Below are 19,810 nucleotides of genomic sequence, written 5' to 3'. Positions count from 1 at the left end.
GGGAGAAGTGGGGCTGTGATGTGGAAGGTGAGTTGAGGCTTGGGCACAGCAGTGATCCCAAGAGGACAGCACTGCAGGACGGACTGCTTCTGGGGATGTCTTGAGCATACAACGTCTTGAGTGCAGAGGTGGATCTTTGAGTGGAAGTATTGTGCCAGCTCAAAGTCAGACTACTTCTTGTGGTCTGGACTATGTTCCTCACACTTAACAAACGCAGTGAAACCCAGGCTGTGTGGATCAGAGACCTCTGGCATTTCTCATGGCTGCAGCTATAGATATGTTGCATCATCTGTCTACTGCAGAGACCTAGTAGGTAAACAAGAGATTTTCAGATGAATTTGAACACAGGTCAGAGCTCTGTGTTGCTGACCCATTCAACTTGTCTGTAGGTCAGAAACAACAAATAGTCTTGTAGAGAGCCTTAATTAATCAGAGCTTTGTTAAAAGAACCCAGAGAACTCATCTTAGTGGTGCTATGTCAGAGGTTTTCTTGACTTATTTCAGTTTATATGACAAGTCCCATTCTCAGGTGTTTCACAATATTCACTTTACACAAAGTGGAAAAACAACCCCTTGTGATGAAGTCCTGCTTCCTGTCTTGCTGTTCTGAGGCACTAAACAAAGTTGGTCATCTTCCTTATTTGTTTAGTCTCTAAGCATGTAAGGGTTTTTTTGTCTCTGCAAAGAACCCTGTGAATGGGTGATCACAAAGTGCTCTATCTGCAGTGGACTCATCCTCACTTTAGGTTAGTGTAACACCCCTTATCTCAGAGTTGCTCCTAATATAAACCAGAGAACAGAATTTTTGATGGAGGAGAAAATTAGGCTCAGTGGCTTCTAGAGCCGCTGGCATGGGCATGAGGTTTCCTTTCTGGATTATTGTAGCTTCACAGGTGCTATGCTTCATGCCTCAAATGCTAAAGATAACAAGAGGAAAATAAACAAGTTGTATTTCTTAGGGGACAACACCAAGACTCTCAAATGTTATTTGTTTGGTGTTTTGAAGAGAACCAGCACTGAAATTTTTGCCTGGCCAGTGCCACCTCAGTTGCTGAGCTGCCTGTCTTTAAGCCCCAGCCTTGTATCTAAGTGCTTTTATGGTTGTTTAGCAACTGCAGGTGGGGGAGAGACAGCTCCCTGAACTCAACACAAAGTTTGGTGCTTGGCCTCTTGGTAGAGGGATTTCAGGAAATGACTGGACAGTACGTGCTAGGATTATCTGGTAATGCGGCCATGAAAAGGGCAGGACCACTTGCTGAAGTTGCCTACTGAAATTATAGGCATTTAGTTTTGTGCTAGGTTCCACCTGGCGTGGAAAAGCATCTGTGGTGAACTTGGGACTTTTGCACAGCAGTATGGAAGAAGAGCTACCAACCCATCCCGCAGTGCTTTTGTATGGCATTCATCTGTTTTTTAATATGTTAAGCTACTATCAGATCACAGTTGCTCTTGTGGATTGGTTACTTGCATGAGATGCTATATATTTTTGTAACCTGAACTCATACTACTCTTGGGCAAGCGGTAACTGCCTCCCTGATTGATTTCTACATCATGATTATCCCTTCAATTAAAATGTCTCTGCATGTTGCTTCTTAAGAGTACCCTGCTCATGCACGTAAGTTTTCTTTGTGTCCACGAGCATGCCTTTGTGGACTATCCAACATCATGTGTATTATTAGTTTATGGAAATCTCTGGTTTATGTGGTTCAAAAAATGGACGAGACTTTTGGAAATGCATTCATCTTCAATTTGTCTGGGCTAGAACCTTCTCTTTGCAAAAAAAATGCATTATTTTGGAACGCTTCCTGTGCATATGTTGTCTGTTTCTAATGCTATCAGTAGATACTGTCCATTTGGGAACATTACACTTCGTTCCTTCCTAAAGAAACACCACACTTTAGTGCCAAGTTTGCAGTAAGCTGCAGCCAATAATCTGGCTTTTAAAACTGAAATCCAAAGGGTAACAGCCATAAGAGGAGACAGTAGGCTCTTCTACATTGTCTTCTACAGACACCCCAAGGTGTTTTCACCCCATATGAGATCTACTACATTTACTTCTGTGTGTACTCATTGGTATTAATTGGAGTGAGAGTGGCCTAGCAGGCAGTGCCAGCATCTGAGCTTTGGCTAGTGGGTTCTGTGCCCCATTTTGGTGCTGACTTGCCAAATTCTCTTATCTTTTGTGTTCTTCACTTCATCCTTCTTACAATGATTGCACCCTTTGTGTAGTGCATTGGTACGGCAGCTAATTAGTGCCAACTAACCAGTGAATGTTTGAGATCATTTGAAGGAGAGAGGTGGCAGTGTGCAAAGTGCCATTCCTACATGAGAAGCCGTACCTGCTTCACCACGTGTGCTCGACCAGCTGGCGTTTTGCAGGTAGATTGCGATGACATGCTGCCAGATTAGTTTGCACTGACCAGTGCATGCTGTACAGCAAAACGTTGTTTTTATCCTAGTTCACATGAGTATCCCCTTATGGATGGTTCCTCATAGAAGGACAGTTCTGTATATTGGCAGCAGAGATGAAAACAAAATGCCTCAGATGGGGGCTGTGGTGCTAACACAACAGCGAGGAGACACTTCTTACTGGGTCCACTGGCCTGAGCTCTCTGCTGTGGTTGTCCTCAGTTGTCCTCTTTCACTCTTAACGATTTTGACAGTGCTTCCTTCTCTAGTCTCTTGCCTCTTAAGCTAAAGACTTTGTACTGTTTAAATTGACCCATTCCTTTGTGCCAAGGTCAAAAATGGATTGGGGGTGTATGTCTTTTTTTTTTTTTTTTTTTTTTTTTTAACAAATGGGTGTATGTCTTATAGCAAAAAAAAATAAAATATTTCCAATTAAATGCAGAGCAGAGCTGTAAGTAGCAATGGCCTGGTAATTGCTGTACCAACTTAGATGAAAGTATTACTTAGTGATTAAATGTCAACAGGTTTCATAAACAGCAAATGTCTTTAAGTTGACATAAAGAAGGCCTCTCTGGAGGTCATTGTAAATACCAGATTTATTGTGCCTCAGTGGAGAATGTGCTGAAAATGGAAAGGGAAATGCCACTGTGGATCTTTAGAGTGTCTCAGTAAAACAGAAGGGTTGTTGGTGCCTGCAGTAAAAAACTTTTAACTCCTTGAACTAACTGTTGACAAACCATATTTAATACTTGGTAATCTATTAATAAAATGTTCATTTTTCAGGTCAGACTATGATGACTGGAGACCAGCTCTAGCCAGCTTGCTTCAACCTATCCCATTTCCCAAGGAGTAAGTTTGCACTGTCTTAGTGTTTACTGGGTTATTCTTGTTGCTGTTGTTTTATGGTGAAATATAATGTCAAGTAAAAACTGATGGTAATAGGAGCTTTGTGCCTCTAGTATTGATTTTGGCTCATGCAGAGGGACGTGAAGACTTCCCCATCTTCGTCTTCCTTCCCCATTTCTTTAAGATGATCCTGAAGAGAAAAATGGTTAACTAGAGACAGGCAGACAGGAAAGGAAGGAAAGCTGGTGAGGAGGAAAGCAAAGCAAGAGATTTAGTGGAGGAGGATACTTTACTGGCGTCACAGAGACTCGTATCATTTGTACTTTGCATTAAATGAAGAAGCTACCCTATGGATCAGCGAAGCTCCCTCAGAAACCTATTAATGAACAGTAGTGTTTATAAAATGCAGACCTCCGTGGACAAACATTACAACCTATAATTGTACAATTTGCTAGCTTATCACATCCCCTAATGACCTGACGTCTTGAATCAGAGAGGTCTAATCCTCCATGCCAGGATAACCTGGGCTACAGCGAGAGCTTGGAGATAGGCAAGAGAGACATCATTTACCCAAGTCAAATGTGAGTCCTGGGGGAGGTGTAAACCATACCATGATGCAAGGCACTTCACAGAATGACCATTAATTGCTTTACTGATGTATGATGTTAATTAGTTGTGACCATACCTTAATTGCATTGCAATTAAAGAATTCACCTGGCTCTTGGAGGTAGCCAAAATTCTGTTTGTAGTTATATAGTTGTATTGTAAGTCTTTTACTTACTTTCTTCTGACCCAAAGCTCTCACTGATGTTAGTCAGAGCCTTGTCTAAGTCAGGACTCAGGAAAAGCTACAAAATTTGTTCCAAGAGATTTCCACACACCACCCCCCCTTCATTTTTTTCCCCCCTATATTAATGAAGGACGCTTTGCCTGATCTTTTTTGGAAAGATTATTCTTTTTGTCTCGTGTGCTGCAGTTGCTTAGCAAATCCTTTTATTATCTGGAAAGAATTGAAAAGTGGTTGTTTGGTTTTTTGGGTTGGGGTTGGGTTTTTTTTTCCTTCCTCCCTTCTCCCAAATCGTCATACTCTTCTGTTTTAAATTTCAGGGCTCTTGCACATGAGAAATTCACAAAGTAAGTTTGTGGGGCTTGTTTGTTTTATTGAAGGGGGTAATTACTTAAAATACTTGTACTAGTCAATAATAGCAACGACGCATTATTCAATATTGTGTCTCTAACGGTTTTTATCTGTGAGGTGCTGTAAGCATGTTCTGTTAGCAATAAAAAGATGTAGTTTTCTTTGTAATTTACTGTGACGGAAGGAGCCCAAGGACTAAAGACACTGGATGCTGATAGAATTTACAAACGCGTTTGTCACCGCACATCTCTGAAAGCTTTTCTAGGCTATTGTGAATAGACAGTGTCCTTGGTAATCACTTTTAGACCTCATATTTCCTTCCTGTGGAAGCAGTTCAACTTGTTTGTCTCTAAAGAGCTTGAATATATATCGTTGAAAGTGTAATCCAAGAGACATGTGACACTTGTGTGAATACTGCAACCACCAACTGCTTATTCTTGTCCTTTTAACTTTTTTTTTCAGGGAGCTGAAATACGTGATTCAGAGATTTGCAGAAGACCCGAGGCAAGAAGTGAGTTTATTGCCAGTTTACACAGAGTATTAATTGGAGGGATTGCAAGTATACTTGTTCAGAAGATCTCTCCTTAAGTAGTTTGTTTCAAAATGTGGTGTGGTTTTGCTGTGCTTAAGTCTCTTAGGGACTAATAGCCACTCAGGGCACATGGTCTTAGTATGAATGGTTTCTTGCCTTATGTATAAATATGTGTTGTGACCTGCTTGTCTAGCATCAGTTGATGTCCTTGCTCTGCAGTAAACTGCAACCAGCAAGACTTTCCCACTCTGTTGAATCTCTCAGAGCTTTTCATCTTCCATACAAAAAAAGGGAAGCAAAATCCATGGATCCATACAGGTTACAAAATAACAGGTTTTATTTAGCTGCGCTTCAGTTACATTGTGTGGAAATGACCATAATTCTCATGAATTAGCAGGAGAAAGGGGGTGGGAGGTGTGTTACTGGAATGAGTGCATAGCTGTAGCCTCATGGTGGCTGACTGCTTCATAGCTGCACATGTAGCTTGTTCAACATCATCAGCTTTGGCTGAGTCAGAGGGAATTTCTCATCTGCATTAATTTTTGGTGTTGGCATAAAGGGAAGAAAGCTCCCCCAGTCTGTGGGTGAGGAGGCTGTGTCGTCATCATCATTGCCCAGAATTCCTGGTTTTCATGGTTTTAGCCTTTGTGAGTAGTAGTCATCCTTGTCAGATAAGAGACACCTCCTTGTCTTAGAATGGCACCAGGATTTCATCTGTCACTAATGTTACATGCCCAAAGGAAAGAGCATGGACTTTACCTCCCCCACCTCCCCTCAAAAATTGAAATAGAACATTTGTCTCTTCAAGGGAAAAGAAAAAAAAAGTAAAAAAAAAAAAAGCTTATTTATGACTCCTCTGTTAAACTGTGGGACTAGGTATAGTAATCTCTACAGTGGGCCAAATTTAGACTAATGGTTGCTCACTGATGCCAGTTCTTCTGTGCAACTTCTGTCTTTCATATCCCTGTTGAATTTTCCTTGTGGACTTCCTTCATTCTGACTCTGGTCAAAATTTATTATAGCAGGAGTAATAAGAATTTTTTAACGATTGGAATGAGCAAGCCAACAGCCACTGCGTTTGGTGTGCAGATCACATCAGAAGTATAGACACACGTGCTGGGAGGATGGGGGGAAAATGGCAGAAGCTCAGAAATGTGAATCTTTTTGTTTGGTTGGTTTTTGGTAGTTTTTTTTCCAGTGAAAGGAACTGTTCTAGATAAAAACCATTTTGTGTTTGATTTGGGTAAAGGGAATGAAAAAGGCCGTGCAATTAATGATGATACAGCTTCCCTCCTTGTTTATACTGAAAAAATGGATTTTGTGAATGGAGACTTGCCTGCAGCTCTGTAGATTGGGATATTAACCATGAAATTTCCAGCAGTTCCCAGTTTTGCAGTTAGTTCTTTTGGCTCAGTGTGGGAGACACTGGTGATTATTGGCAGGAACTGTAACCTTTCCAATATCTTCACTTTTTGGCAGGTCCACTCATGTTTGCTGAGTGTGCGGGCTGGCAAAGATGGCTGGTTCCAGCTCTACAGCCCTGGAGGAGTGGCATGTGATGATGATGGAGAGCTATTTGCCAGTATGGTACGTGTCTGCAATAACGTGAGTTTAGTAACTTTGCAGCAAGCAGCTAATGTGTAGTTGGCAGTAACAAGATTTACTTGCTTTTGTCAAAAAATTATCAAAATCAGGGTTCTGTAAACCACAAGTGTTCACCAGGAAACCTAAATCTTTATGTCACCAAATCAATTGAACTTCCTTGCAGTCTCAACTTGGTTAACATACTGGCTTTTACTTTTCAACTTTGGCGTGTTTTTTCACTGGTAGTATAGATGCACAAAACCCTGCATGTATGTGTGTGCATATGTATGCATATATTTTTGTATTTATAAATATGTGTGTTTGTGTGTCTGTATAAAAAACTCTCAGAGAATATGGAGTACTGGGAGACAGGGGAGACAGTCTGTTCTGCACATCCACATCTACAGTTTTCATTTATAGGCTACTCTGGAACTTAAAAACAACAGTAACATTGAATTAATCAAAGGATGGATAGGTAGATATAAAAATGTGTTAGCAGTTTCTGTGCCAAATTTCATTGTTGTGGGGAGGTATGATTAGAAACCATCATTCCATTTCCTGCAGTTATTTCTTTTGTAACTCTTAGAAGGGCTAGACAGAAAGTAACATGTTTTCATCACTGATGCTGCAGTGGCACTGTCTTCCTGTGCAGCCTGGGTCAAGTCACGTAGATCTCACTGTGTATTAATTCTCCATATAACAAGTAAGAACAAAATTATATTACTTCCTTTCCCTGATAAGGGGAAAAACATTGGTTGAAGTTGGCTGTTGGGTATACAGTGAAGTGACTTTTGGGAGATCAACACTTTGCATCTCCCACATGCTGAACATTTTTGGATGTAAAGAACATGCATGTCTGTCTATACTCTTAACTTAAATTCAGATGGATCAGATACCTTTGAAACAGATAATGGACAAAGATTGTTCACAGAAGGTTTCATCCCTCTTCACTGATTCTATGACTTTTATGTTTGACAAAAATTTCTTTAGAACTATATCATTTCTCCTGAGAGCTTTTGTGGTCCAAGATATTTATGAGCATCAGGAGATGGCGTGCATGAGAAAGCACAATACTAACACACATTAATATTCAGTACTCTGTGCCCTTTGCAAGGATGTTGATAAATACTTAAAGAGCTGCTAACGACTAACCATAAAGTTTGAAAAACATCCTGTTCCAAGATGGACCTTATATTAGTGTTAGTGTCAGTATTTTATCGCTCAAATAAACCTCCAAAAAACCTTAATGATAACTGCATGAAATGAAACCCTTTTTGGCTTGAAGCTTACTGTTTTTAAAGGCCACCTGAGCTGATGGATACTTAAGAAAAAAAAAGATGTTCTGTTTTCTAAAGGTCTTGCTGGTAGCGAAGCCATGAGGAAGAAGAATTGCATGGTAGCACATGACGTGCATAGAATTGACCCCATCGTGGCATGGTTCCGATATTTTCAGCAGTATTGAACATAGTCCAGACAATACCATGAACCAGGGGGACCACAGAACATATTTACAAGCTTATTGTAGAGAAATGCTGATGTTGAATCTACATAACGGAGCTCTTACTGCTCAGGTCATTGGAACCTACAAATTCTCACATAGTGCTCTGCCAGCAAGCTGGTGAATCAGCCATCTGGGCCATAAAATAAGACTTCCAGCTAGGAACCTGAAATTTTCTGCAGCTAATCTCTAGAGCTTTTAAATGGGAAAGAATGTTGCCAACCTCTTTTGTGAGAAGAGACTTCTTATGTTTGATTTGTACAAGTGGCTTTCCATTTCTGCCATAGGTGTTACTATGTGATATCATCTGATGCTTTCTGGAGCTAGGATAGAGCCTGCAGGACACTTGGCAGCTAGTGGACTCCAAGGAGTCTTATTCAGGCACTGTTCTCAGCATTTCTTTCCTTTGAGGGAAAACTGAGCAAAAGGGAAAGCAAGATTACGACCTAAGAGCATGAAAACACATGAAGTCACCTCTGACTTAGGGCTCAGGACTGCTGGATTTTCTTAAGGCGCTCCTTCCTTTCCCAGTCAGCTCCTGTCTGTTCATTCTGAACAGGTGATTTTGTCCGTCGCCACCCCTTAACCAAGGCTAGCGTTCAGCTAGCAGATTGCCAGCACCACTGCCTTTTACCTAGGCATCCAGCCCACACAAACCTTGGCATTTCCTCACCAGCTGGCATTTCCAGAGAAACTGAACTGCAAACAGATGCGAAAGCAAAATCGCCTGTGGTTCCCCTGGGGCTGGGTTCATCATGTTACTAGGGATGGGGGCAATTGCACAGCTGCTCTGATGTTTCCCGGGGAGCCTATATCAGGCCTCTGGGTTGTCAGCTGAGCTCCTTTATGGAGGAAAACTACCCGCTCCCTCAGATCTCACTAGGCATCACCTTTTTCAGAAAGTCACTTCCAATCAGCAATAAAGCTGTTGAGAGACTGCAACCGTAATCATAATGAGGGCCTCCTTTTCTTTAGGTTTGTTGCAAATACATTTGTTTGACTGCGTAACAACGTCCCTTCCAGAGGTACATGTGTTTCTTAGGCTTACATCTCTAATTTTAGCTCTGTTTCTCAAATAGGTTCATATTTTAATGGGATCCTGCTATAAAACAAAGAAGTTCCTGCTTTCACTGGCTGAAAATAAATTAGGACCTTGCATGCTACTGGCTTTGAGGGGTAACCAGACAATGGTAGAGGTAAGCCCTAAACATACATAGTCATATCGATTTACGAGTAGTATTCAGTTTCGGTTTCACACTGCCTTTCCTAGAATTAGATACTAGATCTAGGGATACTAGATAGAGAAGCCAAGTTCAGGTTTGTGTCATATCAAACACCAGCAATGGGCAGTTGTGTTTCTCTTGATTAAGTGGAACGGAATATTGTTGTTCTGCAGATATGAGTGTGAATTACATGAAAGGTGGGTGCAAGAATTTTTGGAGAGACTGTTTGCTGTAATTCAGTTGGAGAGGCTAAGATGAGAAATAAATGGTCGTGATGGTATAGGCTGTGGTGAGGGGTCAGAATTCAGAACCACAAGGCTTTTTCCATGACGAAATTGTCTTGGACGTCTTTCCGTGACGGCTTGTCTTGCCACCTGCAAAATGAGCAGTGCACAAGAAGTGCATTTACAAAGCCTTATTTACTTGCATTAATACACATTTTTTTGTGCTTATGATGGGTTTGTTTGTATAAACTAATAGTTTATACATACTTTTCTGGGTTTCTTTAGAAAAGTTTCTTGATAAATGTCATAATATATTTTAAATGGAAGTAGAGGGTGGTTAGATAGGTGGGAAGGAGTTACAATTTTTCATTGACTTAGATCTGTGCATGCTAGTTTAATCCAGTAAATAAAAGAGTGTTCTGCATGAATTTGAATATAATGTTGCTTGATTTTTTTTCATTAAAATAATTAAGGAGGGAATAAAAACTTTGCATTTTAATTGCAATGGCGTGATATGTAGCTGAAAAGGAAAGGCAGCGTGGAGGGGGCAGCTTGTCTCCTAAGCCCATGTGACCCACTGGAATCATCCCCTGGTGTCTAACTTGCTCCTGGCTGCCCCTTGCCCAGGGGTGAGTCAGGCGTGTTCCCAATGAGATGGAGGATGTCCTGCTCCCAGCAGCGAGCTCCCAGCATCATCTTCTCTCAGAGCCTCTCTGGCCTTTCCCCATCCTGCCTCATAGGCTGGTTACACTTCCCATGCATTCTGCTTGCACAGAAACCCCAGCACTTAGGGACAGAAAATCCAGGACTTGGGGAACTGCTTGGCTCTACTGCTCGTATGTAACGTCCCAAGTCTGCCAGGCAATCTGTAGTCTAGCCAGTGTACCTGGGAAATACTGGATCGATTGTACCTGTTCTGAAGAGGGCTGTGGCATGAAGCCATCATCCAGGACTGATGGATGTAAAGTAATTGCACCGCTCGGTCAGAAGGAATGAGCACTAATGGAAGACAGGATAGATAGGTTGACTTTCAGAGATTAGAGTTCATTCTTTACGAATAAAAAATTGGTTTCCTGTGTTGGAAGGTCAGTAAATGTTGCTACAATCCTCTAATCTAGCCTGTATAATGCATACTCTAAAAACATTACCCAGTAATTTAAACTAGCATGCCCAGTGTAATTAGGATATTTGGAAGAAATTGAACGTAAGCACTGAAGTGACCACTCTTCTTTCATTCTACCGCTAGATTTTGTGTTTGATGCTGGAATACAACATTATCGATAATAACGACACCCAGCTCCAGATCATCTCTACCCTGGAAAGCACAGACGTGGGAAAGAGAATGTATGAACAGCTGTGTGACAGGCAGAGGGAGTTAAAAGAGCTGGTATGTCGCCCTGCATGCAGTATTGCCATAGCACATTGTGGTCTGTACTCTCCAGAAAAGGAGGTATAAAAGAAAGACAAGCAGGGTGTGAAATTCCCAGTTAACAACAGGATGGGAGCAGTATTTGGAGGATTTTGCTGTGAATATGTATACTGTGTGATATTTACTGATGTGTCTAATCCCATACTATGTTTATGAATGATATTCAATAACCTGCTTAGAATCTGTGTGAAAGAATAAAGGTGAAATCCTGCTGTCTTAAGATCTTACAAGTCAGCTTGTCAAATTCTGCCACCTTTTGACATATGAGTAGCAAATGGTTCTAGTGCTGGCCAACATTTCTTAATGCTTTGACATTCACAACATTTCACTGAGATGGTCTTTAGGTCTAGTTCTCAGAGTTAAAGCCTATGAATAAAAGATTTTTTTCCTGATTTTAAAGGCAGGATCTACAGATTGCAGATAGATCTGCTCTCATTAGCAGTTTTTCACGTATGCAAACATACCCACAGTCTTCCTTTTTTCTCTTTCACATTTATATTTGTCTTCTTTAACCCCTGCTCCCAGCCTGAAAAGTATATGCTTTTTTTTTTTTTGAAGTCAAACAAATGACTATCAGCTGCACAGCCTCAACCCCTTTGCTATCTTAGTCCAGCATTTTAAGGCTGTTTCCGTTAAAGTGAAAGTAACCAAATAATGGCAGGCTGAATCAGACAGAATGCTGACCCATGGCACGAAGACCACCAGCTACAGTTAGTGCACGTCCCCTGGGTAGCAGCAGGCCTGCATCTAGCACACTCAGAAAAAAAAATCTGTCAGTGCAGAAAAAGCAGGGAAGAGGTGGAAGGGCTGGCAGGAAGCTTTGAAATTGGAGCAGGGTTTGCTCTAGTGAAAAGCTTGCTATACTTTTCAGTTGGTCTGAAATGTAGAATGGCAACTTGTTTAACCAAAATATCTTCTCCCTTACAGCAAAGAAAAGGTGGTCCCACAAGGTTAACACTGCCATCCAAGTCCACGGTAAGTTAATCATGTCAATAGAAAAACAAGCTTTGTCTTTCCATATTTAAACACTTGATTTATGTTTGCCATGTGGCACAGTGGTTTTGGTCAGTCGAGAGGGGAGCCATTCCACTTGCTCTGTCAACACAACTGGAGTTTACACAAGTAAGGGCACATTTCTGCTCTTGGGTCTGTAGAGCAGTTTCCAATGCCAGTACAAGCATCAGACTGTCAGATTTATACTTGTGTGGAGATCTGGAATTTACAGTAGGATCTAATGGTAGATTTGGGGACAGAATTTTGCATTAAAAAAGCAGACTTCACAACGTCCAGTTCTGGATCTTACACATGAAAATCCGAAAGAGACCCATCACTGTTGCAGTTAAGCCTGGTGTAAACCCAGTTACCTAGTGTAAACTAATTTCACTGAGGCCAAGTAATGGTCCTGAACACAGTCTGGATCTAGAACTTGCAGTGAAATCTTCATTAAGTTAAAAGGCCCATCCTTGACATTTGTTCTGACACTGAAGCCTTCGTGTCTCGTAAGGATACGCACGCAAAGAAAATTTTTGTCCTAATGTCTGGATAAATTTTTCCCAGGGTGTGTGAAGCAATGCTGCCACAAGAGCCCAGCTGCTTGCCAAACAAACAGAAACTTCTCTGTGTGGTTCTCTATTACTGTAAACAAGTGGTATAATTGTGCAACTCTTGCTGGTTAACAGTATCAGTGACACCACTGCAGATGATTGCAGGCTGAGGAGTCAACACTCTTGCTTATCAATCTGTTGTTTGCTTTCAGGATGCAGACCTGGCCCGCTTGCTAAGCTCGGGATCTTTTGGAAATTTGGAAAACCTCAGCCTGGCCTTCACCAATGTGACAAGTGCTTGTGCTGAGCACCTCATTAAACTGCCTTCACTCAAGCAGCTGAACCTGTGGTCAACTCAGGTAAGTGCTTTGCAGACTGAAACTCAGAGCAGGAACCAATGCTGAGTAATTCTGAAATTTTACATTGCGTCAGCACAAGAAGAGCGTGTGAAGAGGCTTGCTTAGAATGAGTTTGTCGTCATGCTATTTTTACAGGGCCTTTCTATGGTCTAGCTTATCTTGGAGGCTGATTTTTCTTTTTCTTCTCTTTTTTTTTTTTTAATTTTATTTTATTTTTAATTTTAAAAGGGTTGCTGATATCTTGGGTTGAATGTTCCAGTTAGGCATTGTTGATACTGTGTACTTTGCAGTACATGTGCTGCTGTTCATCTGAGAAGTGCTTAAGCTTTCACCCATTTAGGATGAAAAAAATGATGCTGTGCAGCGCATCTGGTCAAGCAAAACACAGAGTCTATGCAGTGTAGACAGTGAATTGCCCTGAATGCTGATCAACCAGAATTTCTTTAAAAACAACAGCAACAAAAAGAAACTCAAATAATGAATAAATAGAAGGAAACTATAATGAGAATGTGGTTATTCTGTAAGCAAAAAGAGGCCAAGTTAACTGAATAAATTATTCAGCTGTTAATTGAAAGAGCTTATAAAATTAAATTTTTCTTCTACATTTCCCTGCTGGATTTGGTCTCTGAGGTTCTCCACTGAATAGGTTTTCCCCATTTTCTGTTAGCACCTATTTGTAGTGCTTGCTGAAAATATGATTATTCTCAGTGCAACCATAAAAGGCAGCATTTTTTTTTTCATTCAAATGTCATGTAAATATCTCGTTTTGTTTTCCTAACTACTTTTGTATCGCAGAAATTTCCTCTTTTTGTGTGGGGAATATGAAGTAGAATCTGATTGATTGCTTTTTTTAGGACTGTCTTGTATCTCCTCCAGATTTGTCCTAACAATGTAACTTTTGGATTTGAAAACTTTGATGCTTCTTGCTCAAAATGAGTCTGATTTCACTGGACAAAGAGCCTGCTTTTTGTATGATTTTTTGTTGTTGTTGTTGTTATGTAAAGAAAAAAGAGAGTTTAGATTCCATTTTATTCTGCGATATCCTGGTTTCCATTAATCTAGAATTTAGAAACAGCAGAAACGAAGTGGGTCAATAGAACAATTACCAATCAATAGTACATTGTTCTTGAGACCAAAATAGCTAATTAATACCACTTGCATTATGCTTTTTTTTTGTGATGTGGTTGGGAACTGGCTGAGACTGCCATAACCATCTTGTATAGCCTGGGTGGGAGCTCTCTCATACAAAGTCCAGACTTCAAAGGCACCATTCTAATTAAATGATGGCCTGCGGTTAAGTGCACACAAGTCACTTAATTTTTCTGTTCCCCGTCTGCAAAATAGGGATAAAACTATTTGCTTTCTCTCCTGTCATTTGAGATTGCGGTAAACAATCTGAGTGTGGCTTTGAGGGCTCATCTGCAAACCTCCTTTTAACGTGCCCTCTTTGCACCGAGGTACTTGGACTTCGTGTTCACACGTTGTTTGAAAACAACTTTGCTTGTGCCCCACAGTTCGGAGATGCAGGGTTGCGGCTTCTGTCTGAACACCTCACGATGCTGCAAGTGCTCAACCTGTGCGAGACTCCTGTCACGGATGCTGGGCTGCTGGCACTTAGTTGTAAGTGACCAAGATAAGCTACGGAGGAAAATGTTGTGGGTTCAGAGGAATTCACGTGGGTTCAGACAGAAGATTGATTTCTTGGCTGCCACAGCACTGCTTCCGCAGGGATTTAGGACAGGCCATGGTTGTGTTTGGGTTTAAACTTCCCTCCTCCCTGCACACTCAAGTGGCCGTTCAGCCGCAGGCAGGAGGAGCGGGACGGTGATCTGAGCCTGACGACACTTCGTGGCCTCGTGTGAGCTTTGTTGTCCCAGACCGTACTCTGGCTCTTGTCTCTGACTTTACTGGTGGCACTTGTCTTGATCTCACGTGGTGACCTGTTGCCCTGGGACTTCCCAGCTTTTTTCACGTGCCCTCCTATGGGTGTCCCCTCTGGGTGGGAGTCTGACCTTGTGGTGCAGGAGGGGAAGGTTGCAAAGGCATGCAGCAACTTATTAGTGAGTTCAGCAACCGTGCACAGCAGGTTTCGTACCCTCTCTGGCATTTTTTGTTCCTTCTTTTTTGGGGAGGTGAAACTCTCGCTGTTCTTAATTTAAATAGGGCAAGGCAAAGTGGGGCCATCTAAGCAGCATTCAGGATTCCCCTGTGCACTGAGAGCTGCTTGTCATGCCAGAATGAGACCCTTTCCTACATCCAACGGTGTATTATAAACCTCGCCTATAGGGTTTAAAGAGCTCCTTTAATAGGCTTGATCCTACACAGACGTGCCAGACAGGCCAGTAGTTATGGCTCATCTTAGGAAACTATTCTGCTAAGTACTGGAGCCTAAAATGGAAATGGGGGGGAGGGAGGGGAGAGGGAGGACTGCTAGATCAGCATGGCCCCTGCGTGCACCATGCAGAGCACTGAGAAGGGGCACTATTCAGAATAATGTGCAGGAAACTGATTATGAGAAGCTGCCTGAACTCCTTTGAAGTCAGCGGACTTAAGCATATGCTTAATGGCCCTTCCTAAATAGGAACTTTTTCCTGGATGAGGGCCCAAACAGCTGTTTATCCATTTGTAAGTCTATATTTTACACTATTCAGCTTTTTCGTGAGAGTGCTGCACATAGTCATGTCTTGTTTATGCTTTGGCCTACTGTAAGCTTGATATTTTAAAAAAATGCAGCATGATGATAAATATCTGTGTGTTTTCTCTTTTAGCCATGAAGAGCCTGTGTAGTTTAAATATGAACAGCACCAAACTTTCAGCAGATACCTACGAAGATCTCAAGGTATTTCTGAGTTGTATTTGTAATTGTTTCTGATGAGAGTACACAGATGGGTAAAATCTAGTGCACACCTGCAGAGCCACGTCCTGTACAGTTAACAGGACCAAAAGTAACGTGGGTGAACAGCATTATGGAGCTTTGATTCAGAATGCAAAGGGAGAATTAAAAGTATTGAGGAAGGTACAAGTTTATCTTGACACCTCTTAGACTGGAACTGGGCTTTAAACAGAAACGCACAAATGCCTAGTTCCCAAGTTTGACATGTAAGATGTCTGGTGTTACCATTTGTACAGTGACCTTACAACCACTTAGGCAAAATGCTGTAAAGAACTAGAATGTAGCTGTGGGAGGGGAACGGCCCCAGGTGGTTTCAGACAGACTGCCTGAGATGCGTTGGCTTTCATGACTTCACGTGGACTTTGTCTTCGCTCTGGTGTTGCGTGAGTTGCATCTCCCAGAGTCTTACCTTGTAAACCCAAGTGCTCAAGATGAAACTCAACGTTACGTTGTCTTGTGTGTTGAAACCTTAGATTGTTCCAGGTTTACTCAAAAAGGTCACAGCCTTGGGTTGAGTTTCGAACTTGAGGCAAGTCCTGAAACTGCTCAGCTTTCAAAATTCAATGCAAAGGTATATCTTCGGTTCTGGCTGTGGAGCCAGGGCTCCCCCAGGGACTCAGTTGCTGCAATACTGCTAGCATGGATTTTTCAAGATCAAGTTTTCAAAACTTGTGTCACATTTGTATACGCAAAGAAGTCGTCCTTGGAATTAACAGCTGGCTTGCAGATGGGTTCACACAATGGAGCTTGTATCAGGCCCCAAGCATTTACAGACGATCAAGGTCAATGCTGTATTTGGCCCAGGGCTCTGAAATCAAGTCTATTGAAAGGCTCCCCCAGACCTACCCCTGCTTCTGAGCCCCTTTGCCACTAACTTCATGCCGAAACTCATATTTTCCTAACCAGTTCCCTCTGCTCTGGTATTGCATTAACAGTCCTTAGCAGCAACACAAGAAAGTGACTTGCCAGGGCAAACAGCAAAACTGGCTGTGAGCAAAGTCCTGATGATTGCAGAGAATTAAAAAAGCTGAGAAAATAGGCATGCGTCACTTTTTCCCCTCTCACCTCTTTCATTGAGATTTATCTTAAGTGGCCATTTTTTTAGAGCTCTGTGTGTGTTCAGAGGGAGGGTAATAGTTTCTTTCCCTGGGGCACATGGTTGTAGGTCTGTTGAGAACAGCTCAGACTTCAAAGAACGTATTTTTGATACAAATCTTTCCTTCTTCTCCCCTTGGTCTGCGAGAGCATTTGGGGCACAAGCCAGTGATGACATTTCCTCTCCGCTCCATCCCCCACCCCACTAAACACGCTTGCACACACACAGACACCCACATATGTACCAGGCAGGCTGAACCAGACAATAAATAAACACCCACTACTGAAGTCATTATTGCCTAACTGAAAAATTATTTGCTGGCAGTGTCTGTAGGATTATGACTAGCTCTTATCAAAATATGCGTGCACATAAATCAAGGAGTGAGGTAATAATGACTCCTAGAAAATTCCAACTCCTCAATTATGCACTAGCCTAATTAAAAGTGTTTATTTGTTTTGAGAGAATTAGCTGTACAATTATGGTCAGAGAGCATGGAAACGGGATCGGCAAGTAGGAACACTGCAAACAGCCTATTCCCATCTGCCTCGCGCAGGGTAATTCAGGAACAATATGTCCAAACGCAGTGGCGTTATGGAAAGGAGACCACAAAGACACCAAAAGTTGCTAACACTCTCCACGTTTTTGTTAATACATTGAGGGAAAAATCAAGCAATGACTTGGTGGGGAGGCTGAAGAGGGAACGTGTGGCTGGCTGCTGCAGTTCGAGTCCGCTGCCTTCGTGGCTGGAGTTTGACAAACAAATTTTGCTAAGCACTTGTATAAAAAATGAAGACCGGGGTCTGATCTGGACTCGATCGCTGGTACGTGGGTTTTACTAGAGCCACTCGTTCTTGCTGCAGGTGTGACTTAGTCTTGTGTGTCTGTAAAGGCTCAGCATCTTCTTCCTTCAGTAACACCTGTATGCTTCAGCTCACTGCTGAACTCAGCACTGGTACTCTGTAGGGTCGAGGTCGTAGCGCAGTTTGTGGCCGATAGCTCAATCCTCCCAGTTTGCTGACAGTACAGATTTGACGGGAACTTTTTTCCTGAGTCCTGAACACATATCATTAATTCTTACCTTTTCCTACCCTCCTGCACAGGCTAAACTACCTAATCTGAAAGAAGTGGACGTCCGCTACACCGAAGCGTGGTGAACTCTCCCTGCCTCCAACTCTTCTCTTTTGCTTCTCATGAGAAGGAAAAGATTTTTAAAACAAACAGAGAAAAACAAACCGGAAAATAACTTTTGGCTAATACCTGTAGAGCAGTGAGTCCTGGGACTTGGTGGTAGGAGTCGTGGTTGTGGGGTAGAGGAGTGGCATTGTGTGTGTTGGGGGGGACGGGGCAAGTCTGGACCCGGCTGGATTCTTTCAGCTTTGTGATTTCGGAATCAACATAATTTAAATTGAAAAGGAAAAAAAAAAAAGAAAAAAAAAAAAAGGACTTTGTAGCAGCAAGAGGATTATAAAGAGGAAAAAAACACCTTTGTGGAATTTATTTGCCTTTGTGTTTTATGCCGTGTGGAGGAAAAAAAAAATATTCATTTGTCATATATACCTGGGTTTCCCTGGGTGGCACTCGTCCAGTCCGAACTCCTCTTTCTCCAGTTTTGCTCCAGAAAATCAAACTTACAAAAAATCTCAAGAGAAGAAAACCAAAACCAGTATGATTTTCACCTCCCCCCTGCTCCGCTCCCCGCCCCCTCCTTGCAGTTGTTATGCAAAGTAATTTTGTTGTACATAAGATTTACATAATGCACCTATTTAAGAAAATGGTTCACAAATAACAGGTCTGGGACCTGTCTTTTATTTATGAATTGTTAATTCTTTTACCCTTTTTTTTGCGTATAGTACTGTATAAACTAGTTTGCTGTCTTGTTGTTATTATTATTTTTTTTTAAAAGGAAATGTCCTCCTTGAAGAATTGCCTTTTAGTAATGCATACTGTATTATACTCCCTCTCTGTCACAACATCCATTGCATTGTCTTTTTGATTTTAAAATGCCTCAAATGTTATCAAATAGGAAGGAAAATACCTATCAAGGGGGGGTGTGGTTGTTGGGGGAGGGGGTGCAGGGATTAATAAAAGCTGTATTTCCTTCCGAAGTCTGAAAACTTTCTTTAGTCCTTTAAACCATGTCAGGTTTAAACATGGGAGATGGGGAAAAGATGTCATTTATTTTGCCAATGGGGTATTTGGAAAACTCTGTAGATTTTACAAGTTGCCTCGGTTGTTTTCTGTTTACGTCCGATATTTCAAAAAGAGAAAAAAAAGCTCTCCCTCCATTTTGTGCATCAGCTTTTTCTATCCCCCCCCCCGCCGCCCCCTTCTCTGCCCTCCCCTCCTTCCCCCTACCTGTTCTGTGCACGCATTGTTCTGCATGTTCCTCTGGGGAGACTGAAAAAATAGCGTTGTTGCTGATCCGATAGCTCTGACCTGTCTGTAAATGTGACTGCTACATTTTTCAAATTCCACAATTGCTTAGAAGATGATTTTTTAAAAATTGTGGTTTCTTTTATAACTATGCTGTTGACTTTTTTTTTCATAATGAGCCTTCATTGTACAGAGCTGCTTATTTAAAAAAAAACAACAAACAAACAAAAAAAAAACAAAAAGAAGTTTTTCCTCTGTTTAACACCTTTATTTTATTCTTCAGCACCTCAAGGTTTCACATACAGCCAATGTAATTTTTTATATATAAATATATATATATTTAATCTTATTCAATGGAAGCCAAGCTTTTGTTTTTGTTTTTTTTTTTTAAACTTTGTTGCTATGTAGACAACCCCTACCCAAATCATGTTTGTTATTTTTTTTTTTTTTTTTTTTTTTTTTTTTAAATAAATGAAACAGAAATTGAGTCTTAACTCATGTAGCGTGCCAGGTTTTTTTTCCCCTTCATATCCCAAACTGTATGCGGATGCAGTATGGGAAGAAAGAAGAAAAAAAAAAAGGAAGAAAAATTATGCCAACATTTTCCTTAGCACTGTTGCTTTTACCAATGGTTTACTACTACTGTTCTGTAGCTGTGTACA

The 19,810-nt window shown here is 41.4% G+C and overlaps 1 protein-coding gene across 1 annotated transcript in view; it reads left to right on the top strand.

Annotated features, from left to right (window-relative positions):
• The window catches only part of CMIP (c-Maf inducing protein), a 135,810-nt gene extending 117,620 nt beyond the window's left edge, over positions 1–18,190 (top strand). Inside the window, exons 11-21 of the mRNA XM_010579671.1 lie at positions 3,193–3,258; positions 4,363–4,389; positions 4,856–4,904; positions 6,405–6,512; positions 9,087–9,203; positions 10,701–10,841; positions 11,811–11,858; positions 12,640–12,786; positions 14,301–14,406; positions 15,555–15,625; positions 17,876–18,190. Coding sequence (XP_010577973.1) covers positions 3,193–3,258; positions 4,363–4,389; positions 4,856–4,904; positions 6,405–6,512; positions 9,087–9,203; positions 10,701–10,841; positions 11,811–11,858; positions 12,640–12,786; positions 14,301–14,406; positions 15,555–15,625; positions 17,876–17,929 — 934 coding nt within the window. The 3' untranslated portion in view covers positions 17,930–18,190. The remainder of the gene's footprint in view (positions 1–3,192; positions 3,259–4,362; positions 4,390–4,855; positions 4,905–6,404; positions 6,513–9,086; positions 9,204–10,700; positions 10,842–11,810; positions 11,859–12,639; positions 12,787–14,300; positions 14,407–15,554; positions 15,626–17,875) is intronic.
• The last annotated feature ends 1,620 nt before the right edge of the window (positions 18,191–19,810 follow it).

Source organism: Haliaeetus leucocephalus, unplaced genomic scaffold (assembly GCF_000737465.1).
Source record: "Haliaeetus leucocephalus isolate CR32 unplaced genomic scaffold, Haliaeetus_leucocephalus-4.0 Scaffold668, whole genome shotgun sequence".
Lineage (NCBI taxonomy): Eukaryota > Metazoa > Chordata > Aves > Accipitriformes > Accipitridae > Haliaeetus > Haliaeetus leucocephalus.
The sequence above is the reverse complement of the archived record's forward strand: the minus strand, read 5'-3'. Positions and strand labels throughout refer to the sequence as shown.